At 51.2% G+C, this 21,000-nt stretch overlaps 1 protein-coding gene and 1 non-coding gene across 4 annotated transcripts in view; one reads left to right on the top strand and one right to left on the bottom strand.

The window, feature by feature from the left end:
- Positions 1 to 1,332, bottom strand: part of WDR1 (WD repeat domain 1) — a 30,020-nt gene extending 28,688 nt beyond the window's left edge. For 2 of the 3 annotated variants that reach the window (XM_036420490.2, XM_036420497.2), the window contains exons 1-2: positions 1,002 to 1,199; positions 413 to 534 (exon numbers count right to left, since the gene is read on the bottom strand). In XM_036420490.2, the coding sequence (XP_036276383.1) occupies positions 413 to 534; positions 1,002 to 1,017 (138 nt within the window). In that variant the 5' untranslated portion in view covers positions 1,018 to 1,199. Of the gene's footprint in view, positions 1 to 412; positions 535 to 1,001 lie in introns of all 3 variants that reach the window. The other variant, XM_036420480.2, reaches the window with a different exon arrangement.
- A 1,355-nt stretch (positions 1,333 to 2,687) lies between these two features.
- LOC118709884 lies at positions 2,688 to 2,794 on the top strand. Its single transcript, XR_004985181.1, has one exon. It is a non-coding gene; the product is annotated as a U6 spliceosomal RNA (small nuclear RNA).
- The last annotated feature ends 18,206 nt before the right edge of the window (positions 2,795 to 21,000 follow it).

The raw sequence follows: 21,000 nt of genomic DNA, 5'->3' as shown, positions 1-21,000 counted from the left end.
CAGTGGGCAGGGCGGCCAGGGGAAGTGGGGGGGAGCCTCATCGCATCATCTCCACTTTGCCGATGAGGAAACTGGGGCTCAGGGAGGCCTGAGTCAGCAAACCCTCCCCCAGCCTCCCCAAGATCAAGGAGCAGGGCTCGTGGCCTGTGATCCCCCAAGTCCAGAGCCCTCATGCTTATGGGCTGAACTGATCTGAGCCTCAGTTTCCACAAGGAGAGAGCGAACCCGGCCCGGATGAACTTGAAACAGTCTTCCTGGGCTTGTGAGGTGTGGTCCCAGCGCCGAGGGGGCGTGGCGTGCTCCTCCCAGGCCACTGGCCTTGAGGAACCGGGGCCGGGGAAGGGGAATTCGCCCAGGAGCTGCGCTGCGCGGGGGCGGGCCGGGCGCCCCGAGGGGGGCCGGGGGTACTCACATCGATGTTCCTGAGGATGACGCACTTCCCGTTGGTGTAGAGGAAATTATTGCCCTTGGGGTCGCCGCCGAGGATCTTGGAGACGCCCCTCTCCACCTGGGGGAGGCTGGCGAACACCTTCTCTGCAGAGACACCAACGCAGCGGCGGCGCACGTTAGGGGCGCCCCGCCCGGCCCCCCCCTGCCTCCCGCCCCCCACCCCCCACCCGGCGGAGGCCAGAGGGGAGGCGAGCGGGGGCTCAGGACCCGGCTCAGCCGTCACCTGTTGCCTCCACCCGGAGGGAGGGCCGGCCGCCACTTGGAAGAGCGCAGGGGACTGTGCGACTTCCTGGTCCACGATCCCCCCTCCCTACCCCCGCCAGCCCCTTCGGGGGCGAGGGGGCTCCACAGGCCCGGCCCGCACCTCCAACTTTAGGGGGGGTCCCCGGGCCGGGGTCGCCCCCGAGGGCGGCGGGGCGCTCGCGGGGCCTGCGCCCGCGCCCCTCCCCGCGGACCCCCGCCGGGCCGCCCACGCCCCGCGATGGCCGCTGGCCGAGGGGGCAGGCGGCGCGGGCGCCCCCCGGGCCCCCATCCCCCGGGCCGGCACTTACTGATCTCGTACGGCATCCTCGCCCACTTGTTACCGCGCCGCGCTCGCCGGGACCCTCGGGGACCGCCCGCGCCGGGAATCGGACAGACCTGGCCGAGGCCGAGCCGGGAGCCGAGCGAAAGGCGGCGCCGGGCGTGCCGGACGCGGAGGGGGCGGTCCGAGGCCGCGGCTCCGAGGTCCGCTCGCGCCCTGCCCTGCGCGCTGCCGCGGCGGACGCCGAACCCGGAAGCGCGGCCCCGCGCGCGGCTCGCCCCCAGCTTTGACCATATATAGTCAAAGCGCTCGGCTCGGCGCGGCGGCCCGCGGGCATGCGCGGACGGCCCGGCCTCCCCGCCCCCGCCCGCCAGGCCCCGCCCCCCAGCCACGCCCCCGGAAGTACGTCACCGCGCGGCCCCTTGAAAAAGCAGCGCGGGCTCCAGGCTGCGTCCGAATTTCCCCGGGAGCGGCAGGGTGTGGGCTCAGGGGCTGCGGGGCGAAGGGAGGGTGTTCTGCGCTGGGGCTTTGGGGGCACCAAAAGCACCAGCGCCTGGTTTTGGGGGGCTCGGGAAGTCCTTTTTTCAGGGCTGTGTTGCTGTCGTTCCCAAGCCGCTAGCTTCCGGCCCTGCGGGCGCCTTGTGTTTGCAGAAGCTGGGAGGCGCCCGCCGGGAGGGTTTGCAAACATAGTGCTTTCTTTCTTTCTTTCTCTGTTTCTAAAAAAAGCACGGGTCCGTGGGAGTCGCCCCCCTCCCTCCCCCGAAAAGGGCTGCTGGCAGAAAGAACTCTTCTCAGAAGTTTATTTTAGAAAGCTAAGAAGCCAAGAAAAGCAAGAGATGGGGGCTGGGGGGGAAGGCTGTAGGTTCTAAGAAACCCAGGGGTTGTTTCCTCATCGAGAAAGCGGAAGGAAAGGGTTTTTCATCTCAGAAGATGGAGGCAGCGGCTCCTAGGGGGAAACCAAGGGCTCTGAGGTGTGTTCCCTGGAGCCTCACCATGGCGGGGGCGAGGGGGGTCCTCTCTCTCGGAGTTGGGGGCAGGGTAAATGTGAGGGCATATAAAAGTACCTCTCTCTAAACGGTTTTCTAGTTTGGGCTTACATCCTTGACTTTCTAATCTGACGGGAAATTCCGTTTCAAAATGTATCCAGGTTAATCATTCCTGGCCTCCCTCGGCTATCTCTGGGTTATTCATTGCAGGCGTGCCCAATTGGATTTCTTGGCTTGTGCTCCTGTCCTCCCCACCCCCCATCTCAGTCTGTTTTCCTGATTACAGCGTGGGTGTGTTAAATAGAAAATTAAATCTCACTGTTTAAAAACTACAGAAACTCCCAAACCTCAAAAGAAAAGCTTAAAGTCCTTGCGATGGCCTACCTGGGCCCTAGGAGAGGTCTCCGGAATTCTCTGCACCAGCCCTCTACCCTCAGCTGTACCCTCCCTGCCTGCTTTCCTCCTGCAAGGTGACCTTGGCGTCCCAGGGCCTCTGACGTTTGTTCTCTACCTGGAATTATTTGTCCAAAAGTACTTAGGTTTAAACAGTTTCTTGAACATTACCTACCCTGACTACCTTATTTTTAAATGGCAACCTTCCAGCCCTTACGAACACTCTGATACTCCCCTGGCTTCTGTCTGAAGTATGTCTATTCCTGGCACGTGGTAGATGCTCCCATGGGTGACCCAGCACCCCCGAATGCAACCTTCAATCAAAAAGCAATGGGGTGCTCGCTTCGGCAGCACATATGCTAAAATTGGAATGGTGCAGAGAAGATTAGCATGGCCCCTGCGCAAGAATGACACGCAAATTCGTGAAGCGAATTAAAAATATTAAAAAAACAACAACAATGGGTGTGAAGGCAGTTTTGTGAACTAAAAGGACCCTAGAAACCTTGACTTTGTGCAAAGCGGTGTGGTTTCAAAAGCAGAAATGCGAAACAAGTGGGGCAGTGACTGTTCTGAGAAACGGGGTTTGAACGATCAGGCCTTAATGGGACTGGGGTTAAGAGCAGGTGTGATGACTGAAGTTCACCCCGAGAGCATTTATGTGATGGACAGACTGGGATGTAAAACTAAGGCACCACCCGCCAGCTCTTGCAAGCAGGTGTGCAAAGCCTTGTTGAATTTAATGCTATTTAAAACGAGACTCGAAACCAAACCTCTGGGCGCATGCTAGGCTCTGTGCAAGTTCTATGTTGCTCTGGGGCTTAAGAAGCTGGAGGTAGGATGGGAATGATGATAAAAAATCATAAGTATGTCTGCAAACAACGTGATTGGAGGCAGCTGCCGGGGTTGAAAAGAGAGGGCAGGGATTGTCTTGTTCCATTGCTGGGTGGTCTCTCAGCTTTAAGGGCTCAGTAATACCTTGCTGGCATCAGCTGTGTCTGGATGTGGTTCCAGCTCTTTTTTTCTTGGGTTTTCCTACTGTCTACATGTACCTTCGTTATAATAGAACTAGAGGCCCAGTGCATGAAATTTGTGCACGGCTAGAGTCTCTAGGCCTGGCTGGTGATCAGAGCCGGTCAGGGCCTTCCGGCTGCCAATCGAACTACCGAGGGGACACTTTGCATATGAGCGTGCCCTCAGACTTGTGTGGACCCTGAAAGGTCTCTGTCCCAACGATTCAGTGCTCTACATGCCAGCACAGGCACTTCTCTAGGTCTCCTATCCTCCATGCTTTTGTTAAAACAAAACCCTGGCTTGCCCGTGTAAGCCTGTATTCTTCTATAGCCAACTGCCTCCCTGGCATCGTGGTGGGAGTGTTGAAAGCCAGTCCCTTCCATTGAATTCTTAAGTAGTATTTGTTCCACACTCCTAGGCCTGCTGGGTTAATCAGCCTCCCTGTCCACCTCCTGGGAAACAGCAATGGGAACAGGGACCGTGTGTTTTTCAACCCTTAGTGAAGGGCCCACCAGGTGGGCTGAATGGCTCTGCTGATAGGTGTCCTAGAGGGAACGACCCACAAGAGCAGCACCTGAGTTTGCGTTAAGTTCCGAAGCATAAGTCAGTGTGGCTTCAAAGCATCCTGTTCGGGCAACAGCTTTACCAGCTCTTCCTTGAAGTCAGAGGCTGGCCTTGGAGAAAGGGGTTGCCGACTGGATAACGTGGACGAGACCCTTAGGATTGGTTTTAGGGGTGTAGGAGGCCTTACAGCCTCCCCTTGCAAAGGGAGGTGGGTTCTGGTCAGTTCTGCTGATGCTTTGCAGTGAAGTGAGGGCTGGGGACGCGGCCCCAGGGGACTCTATCTCATCCTGAGCATGCGTAGCCTCAGAGCTCTGCTTTCTCTTCCTTAAATGGGGATATACCAGAGGCCTGTGCGGTTCCTGCTCTCAGAAGCTTCGGGGGAGGAAGGAAGAGAAAGGGATGGGACAGGCGTTCTGAACTTAAACCTACTTGCTCACTTGCAACCCTCACGTTCTCCTGGTGGTTTGACCTCCTCCTTCCTGTTGTTTAAGAGGGCTGGGCAAAGGACTCTGCCAGGAGCAGCAGGAAGCATGGCGGGTACCTCCCTCCAGCTGCTCCCATCTGAACTAGTCCATGAAGGAATCTTAATCTCTCTCTTGGGTCCTTCCCCGGACAAGCTTAGATAAACCACACTAAGGACCACCTGCAAAGTGTCCTTGGAATAGATCCCCTCCCCCTCTACTTACTTACACCCACCTCACCTCCATCACCTCCAGTTTTCACCAGGCGTGGCCCCTCACTTCCCAATTCCCAGAAACGACCCCAGGTTGGATGGAGGTTCTACTCCTAATCTACTCAGCTATGAAGGTGGGGAGGTTAGTGTGATGTCCAGTGCGGCTAACTTATCTCCAAGGTACCGCCTGCTGATCCTGAAAAACTGGGGTGGGGCTTCCGGCTTTCCTACTAGAAGGGAGACATTTAGGGCTGGGCCATCACCCCAAGAACTCACTATTGCTCTTGTCCTCCATGCTTCTGTCAGAGGATTAATAAAACAAAACCCTGGCCTGGCCTGACTATAAATCTATACAAAAAGCCCAGCTGACGTGGCTTCGTGGTTGAGCGTTGACCTATGAACCAGGAGGTCACAGTTCAGATTTCCAGTCAGAGCATATGCCTGGGTTGGGGGCTCAATTCCCAGTTTGGGGCGTGCAGGAAGTAACCCATCAATGATTCTCATCATTGATATTTCTCTCTCCCACTCTTCCTTCCTCTCTGAGATCAATAACAATATAAAAAAACCTATACAAAAGTATTAATCTCTGGCTAACGTGAGAACAATTCTTCCAACGGGAGAACAAGTAAGCTCTCTCCAACCCTGGGTGCAGGCTTAGGGCTCCGTCCCTCCTTGGGCTGCTCAATTGAAAACACATGGTATTTAACAAGGGCCCACAAGGGGGCGCTGTGCTTTGTAAAGAGGCAGATGCGTGGCAGGTGTAACCAGCGCTGTGAGGGTCTTAGCTCCCTCCGTGCGGATTTTTATAATCAAAGAAAATGTGGTAATTGCAAGGGAAACACCAAAAGTGTCTTATTCAAAGTAATGTCCATCGCTAGCTATCCATTTCCCCCATCTTTCAGGTAATTTGTGGGTACCGTGCCAATAGAACTTTTCTTGTTTTGAGGCAAACCATTCAGCTCCAGAACAGCTCCAATTTCCCACTTTTTCGTGTGTTTTGAAGTGCTGCTCAGAAAGTGTGTGTGCCATGGATCAGAACAAGTGGTAATCTGAAGGAGCAAGGTCTGGTGAATCCGGCGGGTGGGTCAATACTTCGTAGGCAAGATATTTTAACGTGTCTTTAACTGGTTTTGAAGTGTGTGATGGTGTGTCATTATGAAGCAAAATTATTTTGTGGTGTCTTCTGGCACATTCTGGTCGTTTTACAAAGTGTGGTTTAAATTGATTATTTGCGGTTGGTAGCGATTAGTATTAACAATTTCACCTGGTTTTAGCTCATAATACACCACACCTTCCTGAACCCACCAAACGCAGAGCAGTGTCTTCTTTTGAAACAATTTGGCCTTGCAGTCCATGTTGATGGTTGACCTGGATGATTCTGTGCATTTGGGATTCTCAAAATAAATCCACTTTTCATCGCCAGTCACAATTCAATGCAAAAAGACCTTCCGTGCCATTGAAACATTTTACTGATGAATTTTGCATGTGTCTTTCATTCAATTGATGTGGCACCCATTTTCCTTCCTTTAAAATCTTTCCCATTGCTTGTAAATGACCAGAAATTGTTTGCTGAGCAACTTTTAATCTTTCGGCAAGTTGTTTTTGAGATTGACATGCATTTTCATCTAATAATGCTTGTAATTGTTGGTTTTCAAACTTGCTCTGTTGACCTGGACACTCTTTCACATAAAATCATCACTTTTAAAGCGTTTAAACCAGTGGTCACAAGTATCTTGAAATGCAGCATGTTCACCATAAGCTTCCCGAAGTAGACACTAACTTTCAGCAGCACTTTTCTTCAAAATAATGAATTAAAGCTTCCCACAAATGCTTCTTTTGGGCATGAAATTCAACATTTTTAAGCGTAAAAATATCTTAACACCTTCAGAAAATTTGACATATGAATTTTTGAAGCGTGCTATCAATACAACATAGCATACATATCAAGTCGCATATATATCAACATATGTGTAAGTCCATCTATTGAAAAAAGTCTGTATTAACCAGTACACCTAGCGGCCTCAAGGTAGTTAGAACAATTCCAGGGAAATACATCCTTAAATTCCTGACTTGTTTCTTTAAACTAGGGGTGTCGAACTCAATCAGAGAAGGGGCCGAAATCTAAAATCCAGCCTGAATCGCGGGCCGAATGGTTTACTGAACAGTCATAAACTGTCATTGTGATGGAAACGCAGCGGAGTGCAGTGATGACAGCGTGGGGCGGGCCACATTGCAAGGCCTGGTGGGACGGATTTGGCCCGCGGGCCTTGTGTTTGACACATGTGCTTTAAACCATCATGTCATCATCAGCTCAACCTGCACTGTCTGACCCTCTCAGGTCCGGGTGAGAGTTAACTGCTGTCACCAGCAAACCTGCCTCAGAGACTTGGCCCTCGGCCCGTGTTCTGCGCTGCACCCCACTTACCCCCCTTTCCCCACAGAGCAGCAGGGGCTGGCCCAGTCACTGCCACCCTCTGCCCCCTTTTCATCCTGCACAAAGCACTGCAGTGAGTGAAATTAGGCAGGTTTTGTCCTTTTCCACTTGATTTACTCCATTTGGCATAGCAGCCTCAGGACCCACCCATGTTGTTGCAAATAACAAATGAACAAAACGGATCCCTAAATACAGACAAAATGGTGGATACCAGAGGGGAAGGGAGTGGAAGGGAGAGAGCGGTTGGGTAAAGGGGATCACATGTACGGCAATAGAGGGAAACTAGACTCTGTTGTTAACCAGTTACCTCACTGAATTTTAAAAATTAAAACTTTCATTGTTAAAAACAAAACACGTCCCACGAACTGCGAAATGACACATTCGTCTGCCTCTCCTGCTGCCTGAGACTGAGTGAGCCAAACCCCTTGTTTGTAAAGACACAGCTGCATCGGGTTGAGGGCCACCCTCCTGCAGTTCGGCTCATCTTAACGAGGTACAGGTGGTGGCCGAGGACAGGTGAGGGGTCACCCTCGGCCTCTCTGAGGGACCCTTTCTGGAACAGCAGACTCTGCTCTTATCCTGGGGGCACTCTGTGAGGGTGCTCTCCCTCGGGTCAGACGTTACCACCGGCTCAAGTTCAGAAGTAGAGCCCAAGCTGTTGTTCTTCCGTGAGAAAGGGCCGGACCTTTGCGAGGTGTCCCGTTCTTAAGGGGGTGACTTCCTCCGTCACATTCTAGTGACTGGTCCAGTTCAGCTCAAGGATGAGGAGCTGTGTCCCTTTTGGACAGACACTCAGAATATAGTCCTGCTGTCCACGCTCCTGTCGAGATCCCAGAAAGAAATCTGGCCAGTGTTTGTTTGTTTTTACCTGGGCCGGTTCTGCTCGCTGTGTGACTGCTCGACCCCTGGCACTGACGTGTCCGGGTGCACCCAGGAAGCAGGCGCGTGGGCCACGTGACCCTGAGCATCCTGCAGAGCTGTGTGGTGGGGGCAGGTCTGAGGGCCATGCAGGTGCCCTTGCAGATGACATGGAGACTTGGGTCAAGGTGCTTTGCTTCTTGCAGAAAGCAGCCCCGTACAAGGCCAGGCCTGCCCCTGCTCTGTCTGGTCAGCGGGCGGTCCTTGTGGCTGCTGCAGGCACAGGACATTCTGCATTTCTGCGCACTGAGGACGGTGTGTTCCAGCCTCGATGCTGTGGACCTGGCCCCATCCCCTTTCCCAGGAAGTCCGAGGACCTCGGGGAATGTTGCAGCATTCCAGAAATCCACCCAGTTCCTCCTGACTGTTGCCTCCTGTTTCCAAACCCCTTTCACACTCCTGGTCTTCTCTGCTCTTGCTGGTGTGGCTCAATGGTTGGGCATTGACCCATGAACCAGGAGGTCACAGTTCGATTTCCGGTCAGGGCCCATGCCCGGTGGCAGGCTCCATCCCCACTGTGGGGCATACAGGAGGCAGCCGATCAATGGTTCTCTCTCATCATTGATGTTTCTATCTCTCTCTCTCTCTCCCTTCCTCTCTTAAGTCAATAAAAACATTTTTAAAAAGGTGAACAAAGGCCCAGGGCTTTGCCACAAGAGCAGAAGACCTGAGGCGAGGTATTTTGGCCTGGGAGCGCGCTTGCCGGTTTACTACCCTGGAGGCGGGGATGATGGTGATCTGGACACACTGGTTTCTCCTCCGCTCAGTGGGGGAGAGGTGATCTGACCGGTAGGTCAGCCCAGGGAACCAGGGAACGGGCCAGGCATAGTTGAGCCTCCACGGAGTCTGCCCCCTCCAAGGGGTCACATGCTGCCCTGTAAGCGGGAGCCTGTTGATGGCCAGGCCTGCCCGTGGCTGGAGAGATGTCTTTGCTGGGGCTGCATAATTGAGGACCACAGCCGGGGGGCCGGAACGACAGACCATCTCTGGCTGGAGGCTGGCCATCGGGTCAAGGCCTCGGCCGCCATGGTGCCTTCTGCAGGCTGCGGGGAAGTGGGCTCTGTGTCCCCAGCTCCAGGGGCATCACCCCGATCTCGGTCCATGTTCACATGATGACCTCCGAGTGGGTCTGTTAACCAACCCCTTCCCCCCTTTTATAACACCAGCCGTGTTGGAATGAGCCCACCCTCTCCAGTACAGCCTCTGCTTAGCTAATGACCCCGGCAGTAGCCCTGTTCTGCATAATGCCCCACTCTGAAGTTTTGTGTACTGGCACTTGACTGTGCCATTGTGGGGGACACAACTCAAGCCGTAACAGCCGGTGCGAGGGGCTTGCCTGTATTACCTCCGTCACCCTCCCACCCGGAGCCCCAGCCCTGGCCCGAGACCCTGGAGGGAAGGACACGGGCAGTGCAGTTGGCGGCCGTCCGCTTTGGCAGAGGCGCTTACCCGGTAGGTCTGCCACCCCTTCTGGGCACCTGCTCCCGGGAGAAGCCCAACCAGGGCACAGAGTGAGAGGACAGGCAGGTGTTCCTCTGAAGACTCCCCAGGGGGGTGATGATGGAGCAGCGACTCCCTGTGAGACACATTCCTAAGCTCCCTTAGGCTCTGTGTGGGACTCTCGGTTGTCCTGTTGTTCTCATGGTAGGTCTCATGGTGAACTGCCTCGCTGTTTCCAGGGGACCGACCACCTACACCTGGCCCACCTGTGCCTGGTCCGACCGGTTTCTCCGGCTGACCATTACAATGGGCATAAATACTCACCTCCCCCTACATGGCCCGCTGATGCCATCTTGGCCTTGGCATCCTCTGCTAGCAGATGCAATCATAAGCTTGTCATTCTTGACCCCTTTTGACCCTGACACTCCCCACCCCGCCAACAGATCTGGCTCCCATTCTAAATCACTCTGTGCCTTTAAATAGCCATGGGGCAGTTGAGTTATGCCTGGGGGCTGCTTGGCTCTGGTGGTGCCCTTGGGGCTGTGGGCACAAAGCCTCAGCCCAGCTGGCAGTGAAACACTTCCGGGGCGCAGCCACAGAGGCCAGGACCCGTGGTGCCCCCAACTGGCATCTGGGCCGGGAGGAGCTCCAGGCCCTCCCAGGGCATTGCTGGGACTGCACAGGAAGGGCCTCTGTCTGCAGGCCACTGGAGCTGGGTGCGAAGTTCATTTTCAAGTTGATAGTCTGAAGGGAGGTGCCAGAGGTGCGGTTGGGGTGAGCGAGCTCGGCTGCTGCTGCCAACATGATGGATCGAGCAGCACCACTGACGTACCTTTGGGAACAGCTGGCGTCTGGTTTTGGTTTCCAACAAGGTTTGGAGTCTCCTTCTGGGCATGTCTGCCCCATTGAAACACTAAATATCTGTGCTGTAGCTCAGTTCTCAGGAAGCTGGTATGTCTGCGCGACCTCGCGAGGGATTCCCAGGTTACCGCCATGGGAGCGTGGGTCCTCGGGGGAGACCGCCCTGCAGGGTAGAGATGATGAAGGCTGGGTGGCACCATTTCTGCACATCAGCTATGCTCCCAGCTCCTGCCCGGTGTGTGCTGATAGTTGAACAACTGACTTAGTCACTGCACCACAAGGAATCGACGGGAGAAGGCTAACTCCAAGAGTGGAGGAGTGAAGACTAACATTCTCAGTGGTCTTGGCAACACCTAAAGCTTGGAAACTGCAAAGTTTAATCCTTGGCAGAGCTGACACAGACTCGGCCATTCAATGGATGTTAGCTTCTTATAATACTTTAGGATTGGTCCAGCGGCGTGGCTCCGTGGTTGAGTGTGGACCAGGTGGTCAATTCCCAGTCAGGGCACATGCCTGGGTTATGGGCTCGATCCCCAGTTCAGGGTGTGCAGGAGGCAGTCGATCCATGATTCTCTCTCATCATTGATGTTTCTATCTTCCTCTCCCTTCCTCTCTGAAAGCAGTAACAAAACAATACTTCAGTATTGGTCGAATTCAGCTATGTCGACCAGTTGGGTATGTAGGTCTCCTGTGCTGGGCAGAGGCTGCCCTGCCCTTCTGGAGCAGTTGCTGCCTTTTCTGAACCCAAGGTTGGATGGCTCAGGGTGATGTCCTCCTTCTTCGCTGTCTTCACTCCCCGTGTGTTCCGTCGCTTTGCATCCCAGCCTGGCTTAGTCACGAGTGACCAGACCTTAGGTGGTGGCGGCTTGCTGCCCTCCCAGTTTGGCAGAGTGATAAGCTATGGTTCCCAGCTAGTCTTGCTTCCCCACTCTACCAGCCAGTCCCGATGCTAACAGAGCTGTAGACATTTCAGCATCATTTCTTGGAGTTTCAGTTTTTAGGTTCTGCCCCTGGCTTCTGCCTTGACCGGGACGCTGGGGTGGCCACCTGAATCGCCCACCAGAGGGACCAGCCCGTGAACTTCCCTTCCTCGCCATGGTGTGCAATGCAGAGTTCCTCAAGTGTATGAGGCCGTCTCGCATTTTCAAGGTCTCCCCATACTCACTCGGCAGCACACTGGATCCAGCATCCGGGCCACCGCTCCCCACATAAATGCAGGTGGCCAACCCTGGACTCCCCCTGCTGATGGCCTCTCTTCCAAGGCCCATTGCTTCTGTCCCCTGGCTGGCTTGCAAAAAGGCTCATGTTCACAGACCCGGCGAAGGGCCAGGCCTGAAATCCTACCCGAGGAAGTGCAGGCCCTCCGGTCTGGTCATGGGCAGTTTATGACAGGAAACTTGCAGCTTCCTGTGACCGAGAGGAACCCCCAAACCCCAAAGAATGACGCAGGGGGGAGGGGAGTTAGTCCCGGGCGAGTCCCTGAAGGCTACCCTTCGGGGGATCACACGTGCTGAGCAGGTGGGGAACCGGTGCTGAGTAGGAGGCTGGGAGCGGGCTGGGAGTGGGTGCTGACGGGTCAGGATGAACGTTGCTGAAGATCGGTCCTCACGAGGACTCACGGGAAGCATTCTCAGCCGCCATCATGTTATGGAGCAGTTTCTTAAGCACCCTCTGTCTTGCATTGTCCTCATTCCATGCAAACATCTGCATGTAGAATGCGCAGCTGCCTCCCTAACCCTCCCAATCTGGGCAAGAAGAACTGCCTGGAGCCCTAGTTAAAGCTGAAGAGGACTTGGGAGTCCCCAGGGCATGCCGCCTAAAGCTCTATCTGACTGCATCGGGAATCAGCCAGTTCCCTCTGGGACTAGCTGGTTAGCGAGGATAATGAGCTGAGTTAGGCTTTGTGTACTGGGATTGGCTGAGCTAATGGCGCCGGGATAGGACATAAACTTCCATGCTGGGAAGGTAGCTGGAGACATATGGGGATGGATGTCTGTCTGTGAAAACATAGATGTGGCCCATGAAATCACTACCGAGATGCACAGTACTTTGACGTGCTACATACTAGCCACCCAAGGGAGGCAGCAATTCTTGGTAGCTGCTGCTTTAAGTCATCCGTGCACACGTCACTTGTAGAATTGAGGTGGGCTTGGTCTTACCAGTTGCTATCTGTGTTATTAGCCCAGCGCTGTCCGATGACCCAGTCCTCGTTCATAGCTCCTAGGCGGTGTGGGGACCACCAGGGGCCCAGTGCTGGACACTGACTGCCCAGGGGAGGGAAGTTGGGTTACTTGGGGGGTGGGGAGGTAAAGGGCGGGAACCTCTAAGGGAGGAGCCTGGGTTTGAAGTGGCTCATCTCCATGCAGGAAGCCACTTGTCCGCACCCTCAGTCTCAGTGGACATGAGGGTCTGACCGGCTTCTTCCGGCCTCTGAAGAGGTTTGGGGTGAGGCAGGGAAGCTGGGACACCACACCGGCCTGCGGAGCCGAGAGGAGCCCAGCTGCTCACCTGCCTGAGGTGCCTCAAGGTGCCTTTGGCCGGCCTCCTCTTGCTGGGGCCACGCTCACCTGGAAAACTCAGATGCATTAAGATACGCGAGGGCAGGGGAGAGGAGCAGAGAGCTGCCGGCCATGCGGCCCCGGGTGCAGAGCTCTGCAGAGGTTGACCCACTGAGACTCGGTGACCTCTGAGCATGGAATTTACCCAGAGAAACCTGCTCAGCCAGGCAGTGCTGGCTGCCTCCCAGCGCCTCCTTAGTGAGCCGGAGTGGGAGGGCAGATAGGGAGCGCGAGGCTCCGCCCTGGAGCATGGGCCTCCCCGGACCCTCATTGTAGGCAGTTTAGTTCCACAAGGCTGCTCCTCTGTAGTATCTCCTTCACCCAGCAGGACAGAGGCGCCCCTGCCCGGACGCGGGGGGATGAGGGGGTGGAGTGCGCCCCTTACATCATGAGCAGCCACAGCCAGAGCCGGCCCTCTCGTGCTGCCCCTGTATGGCCACAGTGCCTCGTTCTCACAGCTCAGCTTCAGTTACTTTTCCCTGCGAGGGGGGAGGTCTGTGTGCCTTTCCTGGAAGAACCCGTTCAGCGTGGAGACTAAGCTCTGATGGTCAGGGTGCCAGCGTCTCCACCGTGGGGTCAGGACCCGAATGTTCCACATCCACAGGCTGCTGTGATGCGCCACGGCCACCAGGTGGTGCCAGAGGGCACCCCAAATACACTTGTGAGCCAGGTAAGAACAGAATAAGGACCAAAGGTCAGACAAGCAAAAAGGCTTTCAAGTAGTGTCCTGATAGGATGCTTGAAACTCTTCATTTGTGGCTCTAAGAAGGTTCCCCCCCTCCCTCCCTCCCTTCCCACACTCTGCTTCGCTGCTGCTTTGATCTGGTGACAGGTTTTCTCTTTTTTCTAATTCCCATTTATTTTTGACTCTTAGGGCAATGTCATTTTTTCAATATGACAAAGAGCAAATTTAATACAAAACAGACATTTGAAGTGTAGCGTAGGACAAAACCAAGGGGGCGGGGGGAGGCAATTCCTTCTGGTGCCGGTTCCTCCTACCTGTCCAGTTAATATTTCTCCCTGTTTTCAACATCGTTCTCCAAGATGTGGGGTCCCACCCTGATCCCATCTGGAGCTGTGTGTGAAAACCCCATCCTTTTTTTTTCTTTCTAATTCCCATTTACTTTTGGCTCTTGGGGCAATGTCATTTTTCAAAGGAAAGGGGCATTGCCAAAAGTCGGGGGTGGGGGAGTGTCCTGTCCCCTCTCCTCTGGGAATGACTCCCACCATCTCGGTGGCAGCATGTACCTTTCTATAGACATACTAGGGGTCCACTGCATGAATTTATGCACCTTGAAAGGAACTGTGGGCTGCGAGGCTGCAGTAGGCACATCCTCTGCATCCCCTTCTGCCTTGGCCCCTGGTCCCCTGTCTGCTGGCAGCCCCGTTCCTGCCACCACTGCTCTGATGAGCTGATGGCAGCTCACATGGCATGGAGCCATTGGGGCCAGCACCAGCAGCAGGTGCGAGGGGGCCGGTGCCATCAGTGGTTTGAGTGGCAGCTGCTGCTCTGATTGCCCCCCAGGAGCAGGGGGAGGTGAGGAAGCCCTTGGAGGTGACCAGGGCCAGCAGCCACTGCTCGCACCTGCTAACAAGGCTGAGTGATCTGGACTGGTGCTGGGTGCCGGCAGCAGGTGCAAGTGCCAGGTGGTTCTGTGGCACGTGGGAGCAAAGAATATCAGTAACCACCAGAGGCTTGCCCCCATGGCAGTGACCCACCTTGGTCTGGTGCCCCTGATCACCTGCTCCACCATCCCACCGTAACTGCCATATTCTGCAGTCTGCTGCCTGCTGCTGACACCCACCATGTTCCATGTGTGCGCCCCCTGTTGGTCAGCACAAGTCATAGCATCCAGTTTGATTGTTCTGCAGTTTGATCTATTTTAAGGTGACCAGATTTTAACATTGGTAAAGTGGGACACCATTGACCAGGAAAGGGGGGGGGGTGTCTTGATTAAAAATTTGGTTTATATGCAGCAACAAAAAATTTCATAGAATGCAAAAATAGTATTGTATTTAAATTTCAACATAAGTAGAATTTACAAATATAGTAAAAAAAAAAATTAGATATAGTCGTGTCACTTTCAAGGCCGGCGTTAGACTTTTTGCCGCCACTATAAAATATATCGTATTTTTCGGACCATAAGACGCACCAGTTTTTAGAGAAGGGAAATGAAGAAAAAAAGATTCTGAAACAAATAGTGTCCTAAAATATTTTATGTGCATTAAAACCCAACATCACAGTCATAAACACATGTAATCAACCCTGTAAAGTAAACAGCAGCATTTAGAACCATTTTAGAACTGGGCAAGCACACAGAGACCACACAGAGCCGGGCAAGTAAAAAAACTTTTTTTTTAAAGTATATGTGTAGGCTATATTTGGACCATAAGACGCAGGGACTTTTCCCCCCACTTCTGGGGGGGAAAAAAGTGCGTCTTATGGTCCGAAAAATATGGTAAATAATATGAGTACTGTCTGCTAAACTCAAGAAAATTTATGTATTTATGAAATAAATGAATTACTCACCTAAATTATCTGAATAGCTGATTTGCAATGACATCACTTGTTTAACTAGCTTACTAGCACACAGTACCATGTGTATCGTCTGAGAGACAGTTACAAAAAGTTTTCATCGTGGCCAATCCCCAAAAATGCCATTGTTCATTAAGTCCAAACAATGGTGGTCGAATTCTAATAACTGATCAACAATGCGAACTTTGATAAGCAGTTCTCGGTAATCAGTTCTCAACAATTATTTGTTACTAAAGTTTAACATTATAAAATTAACAAAAATAATATAAAACTCATATCCTGGCTAAATAGCTACATGGCCGCTGAAAACCGTATATTCCCTTCCCGTTCTCCCGCTGTTCCCTAGCTTGTTGTGCATTCTTTCCAAAAATTGGTATTTTTTAAAAATGCTTTGGGACGTGGGACAAATTGTTAAAAATCGAGACTATCCCGCCAAAAGTGGGACATATGGTCACCTTATAGTACGCCCAATAGTAGCAGTTTCAATAATTGTAGCCATTCCGACTACATAAGCACTGCCACTGTAGATATTGACAGGTTCAGAGGCAAAGTTTTCTAAAGCATAAATGAGAGCTTGGATTTCTACTCGTTGAGCAGAGTAAATTGTCTGAATTACTTTAGAACTTCTTACACTATGGAATCCGGCTTTCCCTGAGCTGGATCCGTCAGTGAAGACAGTTAGTGCTTGGGAAAGAGGTTGTTGCCTAACTATTTTTGGAAATATAAAAGTAGTGACAGAAACTGCAAAATCTTATTAGCAGGATAATGACTTCCAATTTGACCAGGATAGTTAGCAAGAGCTGTTTGGCAATTAATAGAGGATTGCCATAGCCGACTTTGCTGTGCTGTGGTAAATGGCACTGTAATGAAGGAAGGTTCTTGTTCTCCCACTGGAACTAGACTGTACCATGCTTTCGCTATGAGCTGAGAAACCAAATCATGAAAAGGCGTTAATACTTTGGTTGGAGAATGGGCCAGGTAGAGAGCCATTCTATTACTCCTGGGTCCTGCCAAATGACTCCGTGAGTATTAGGAAAAATTAATACCTGAAGGGGTTAAATCTACTCTTGTAAGCTGGGCAGCTTAAAGGGCAGCTTCTACTTTGGTTAAAGCAGTACCAGCATCTGCAGTTAATTGTCTAGGAGAAGATGGTGAGGAATCTTCTCGAAGAATACCATACAAAGGAGCTAAATCTGCAGTGGTCAATCTTAAGGAAGGATGGACCCAATTAATGTTCCCAAGTAATTTTTGAAAATCATTTAAAGTCATCAATGAATCCATCCGAATTTGTAAGCATTGAGGACGCACAATACTTCCTTCAATTAAACTGCCTCGATATTGAAAAGGAGAACTTTTCTGTACTTTTACTGGCGCAATACACAGTCCCATAGTTAAGAGAGAGTGTTGTAAATTTGCAAAAAGTGTATGAAGAGTCTCCACATTCTCATGAGCCAACAAGATGTCATCCATATAATGGATGATGTATGCCTGGGGGAGCTGCCGTCTTATGGGGCGGATAGCTGCATCCACAAGATCCTGGCATAATGTAGGACTGTTAGCCATTCCCTGTGGCAGCTCTTTCCAGCAGTATCTCTTCGATGGCTCTTTAAAGTTTATTGCAGGGACACTAAATGCAAATCATTTACAGTCATTTGGATGCAAAGGGACAGTGAAAAACAACAACAACAATCCTTTAAGTCTAAAATGAGTAGTTCATAATTAAGAGGAATAGCAGTAGATGAGGGCAGCCCAGATTTGAAGGGGGCCCATAACCTCCATGGTCTTATTTATTGCTCGGAGATCTTGCAAAAGTCTCCACCCACCTGATTTTTTCTTAATTACAAAAATAGGTGTATTCCAAGGACTATATGACCAGCTTCAAGCTGTTCTTGTACTAGAAGCTGTGCTGCTTGAAGCTTCTCTCCAGTTAAGGGCCATTGATCAACCCAAGCAGGGTCGTTAAGAGAGCCATGCGATTTTTGCAGCAGTCTTCCTCTGGGTTGGAGAGATGACCAAGGCCCCTAATGAAAAGGCTGCGGCTCAGCGTATCCTAACCCTCTTCTCCCTTGCTGGGTGGATGTGGGGATAGGGTATAGTCTGCCTTGCTGCCTTCTGCCTAATCCTTTTAAGGGATAAAATCCTTGATTTAACATTTGAGCTGTAACCGCAGCATTGGGACTCATTAGCAATACTCCCATTTGCTCTAGAATGTCCCTTCCCCAGAGGTTAATAGGTAAATGATCAAGCACATAAGGTGTAAAATATCCTGTATTTCTGTTATGCCCAGACTGCGTGATCCCCAAGGACCACCAGGGAGCCGAGTCTGATGCAATAAACAAAAGAGCCTTTTCCATGCTAGCATGGGCTCTGTCCCACTCACGCTGGCAGCATGGCAGAAGAGAGTGCCAATTTCGCCCAGTCCAGGGGTTTTACTCCGGTCGGTGGTGATGTCACTGCTTCGGCTAACCCTGATTGGTTGGGTGAGGGCTAGGGATAACTCCGCCCTGCCCTTTCATTCCCCCCTTGTCTTATGTGCATGAGTCAAATCATTGACTCAGCCTACCTCCTTTCAGTATAAACAACAAATACAGTTACCAAGACCCTTAGTACCACAGTTCCCATCAGTATTGTCCTCACTGAAGTCCAGTTCCCCTCCCGCAGGCATCAGTTCTCCTCCTGGCCTGTGTGGAGCCCAGGCTGGGGATCTCACAGGTGAGGCTGCTAGTTGCCAGGATCCAGGCCATGCAGGAGCTGGGAGTCATGTAGTCAGGTCTGGGTGCCATCTACTTCAACAGCAGTGGGCATGCTCAGAATAACAGTGTAGCATCCCTTTGAGTCCTTGGGAAGTGCATATGGAACAAGCAAACTGCAGAGCCTGTAAGGACTTGAGCAAGGGAATGGTTACCATACATGATGCCCTCCCAAAAGGGGGAACTTGTCTCAGTAAGGGGTACACCTGGCCCTTAAGAGGGCAAAGGACAGGGGATTGGTCCAATTTTCACCGATTCTAGGACACATTTAGTAAAACTTTTTCCAGAGTCTCACTTTACCTGTCCTAAGGCTAGAGCTATACTCTGAGATACCTTAGCTACCAAGGTGGGGCTGTTATCTAATACTGGCAGCCCGAATCTAGGTATAATCTCCTGGAGTAATCTCTTGACTACTATAGAGGCAGTTTCTGTCTTAGGGGTATACTTCAACCTAATCTGAAGTGTCTATAAAAACTAGATCTTAATGCTGGTGGTTTAATCTCTGAAATCCACCTACCAATGCTCTCCTGGGGAAGTTCCCTGGGACCCAAATTCCCAGGGGGACTCCCTTACCTTGCTTGGCATTTACCTGTGCGCAGACAGTACTTCTAGCAACTCTGCCTCACAGAAGTTCAGAAGTCTTGGTGACACTTAAGTGGGTAATCTGGTGTCACTGGGCAACTCTGACCTAGAGCCTCTGGGACCAACAGTCTTGTCATCTGGAGGGTCCACCAATCATCTGGTCCTTCAGTGGCTTGCTTCTGTTCAGCCTATTCCTTCTGGCTGCAGTTGGTAACCCTCTTTTCTCTGTGGATGGCACAGTGTCTCCATCAAAGGGCCTGGATTAAGGCCAAAAGTTCTAGAACTGTGCCCAAATGGTGTGGTCCAGGGTAACTACCACTGCCCCTGCATGTCAGGACCCATCCTGAACATAACTGCTCCCATCCGTGAACAGTACCTTGTCATCTGTTACCTCTGTGCAGTCATAAATGGGTTCCTCCATCATTATTTGGAAGCAGGCTGGCAGGGTTGATGGCCAGAGTCTTATGAATCTGGACACAGGGCTGGTCCAGGAGAAAAGCCTGGCCCATCCAGGTTAGCTCCTGGCCCAGAGTCTGCTTATCTGCCTCCTTCACCAGCAATGCTGTGGTGGCCACTGCCTGGAAGCACCTGGCCACCCTGCTGCCACAGGGTCCAGTCTCTTAGATAGGCAACAGGTCTCTTCCAGGGACCTAGAGTCTGAGTGAGAACCCCTTTGGCAATGCCTCTTACCTCACTCATGTAGAGGTGGAAGGGCTTTTTGACGTCTGGCAAGGCTAGGGCAGCTGCTGAGATGAGAGCCTTCTTTAGCTCCTCAAAGGCCCGTTGTTCCACTTTGGACCAGTTCAACAGCTGCATTCCCCCAGTACGTGTTCCTTCCGAGGACCACAGTCCTTCTTGATGTCCAAGGAAAACAGGCAGTTTGTCCGGTGGCTTCCTGGGCTGATGTAAAAGTCCTATCGGTTCTCTCAAGACTAAATAGGCTGCCCCAATGCCCATCAGGAAACTAACAGGCTTGCCTCTCCTAGCTAACCTGTCAGGACAATCTCTTTATAACTTTTATAAAAATCTTATCTTCTAAAAATACATAACCATGACTCAAATTATAAAGAAAAGGCAAGGGAGGAGGGAGCAGATCCAGTACCTGTTCCCAGGCCTCTAACCACTTGAAATTTAAAATGCGACATTTTTCCTACAGATACATATTTATCTGCATTTCTAACCCCCCCTCTACTCCCCCCGCAGAATATCGGTGAAAATTGTCCAAGCAGTCGCGGGGGGTTAAATCATACAAATAAATTGTTTTAACACAATTCTAAATAAATTATAAACTTTTGTGAGGAAGTCTACTTAAATCTATAAAGTAGACACACATGACTGAAACAAAAAATGATTCCCAAAGTTTAAACAAAATACAAGATGCAAGTATAAGCCCAAATTCAAACTTACAATGCAAAGCAAAGCAAAACAGATCAAATATAAAAGTTTCATATGTTACATTAAACATTACTTCAGAAAAACTGACTTCAAAAAATACTGCATACTGCTTATTCTTAACACATGTTATACAGTTTAGCCTGCCATATTCTAGGCATTTAGTTACTGCAATTAACTTTTCCTAATTCAATTTATACTTTGAACTTTTTTTTTAATTTTTATAAACAAAATTGCGAACGCAGTCCCCCACTACCACAAATTATGCAGTCGAGTTTTCCACATTTGGGTCAGCACATCTGGAGTGCAATGGATAAGCCTTGCCCTGGGAAAATATACTTTGAACTTTTAAAGCTGGCAAGTCAAATATATTTGGCATTTTTAGATTAATAATATTACATTTCTAATACATCCTGCTTACTTAGGGTAAAGTTTCAGCAACAGATCTGGTCACACATTTTTTTTTTTTTTCAGATCTCAAAATTTTTTCTGAAGTTTAAATAAAGCACTGAATAATCTCTTTGCAGGAGAGCTAATAGTCTTGCGCTCTCTGGCCTCCCCTAAACCTCTCCGCACCAGAGGCAGTTTACTAGGATTTAAGACAATGTCAGAAAAAATGAATTTTGTTCATAGGTCAATCACAATTCATACTTAAGTAGCTATATGACTCTGCTTAACTGATACCAATGACAAAGACTAACCATTGTAAGCAAGGCCATCTGGGCAGCTTCACTATGGAATCACCTGCCACTCCCTGCAGATCACTGGAGTAGCATTCAAATGCAAATGAACACATTCTTTAGCTGAAGACTCCCGGTCATTCATGTAAATTTGTTACCATTACCATCTACAATAGTTTCCGCCTCACGGTGGGGAATTTCAAAAGCTGCTTACAATGACTTGGGAAACCAGTTTTAATTTATATCCCA

The sequence above is a fragment of the Pipistrellus kuhlii genome, unplaced genomic scaffold, assembly GCF_014108245.1.
Source record: "Pipistrellus kuhlii isolate mPipKuh1 unplaced genomic scaffold, mPipKuh1.p scaffold_m20_p_1, whole genome shotgun sequence".
Classification (NCBI taxonomy): Eukaryota; Metazoa; Chordata; class Mammalia; order Chiroptera; family Vespertilionidae; genus Pipistrellus; species Pipistrellus kuhlii.
This window is presented reverse-complemented; position numbering and strand designations above follow the sequence as displayed.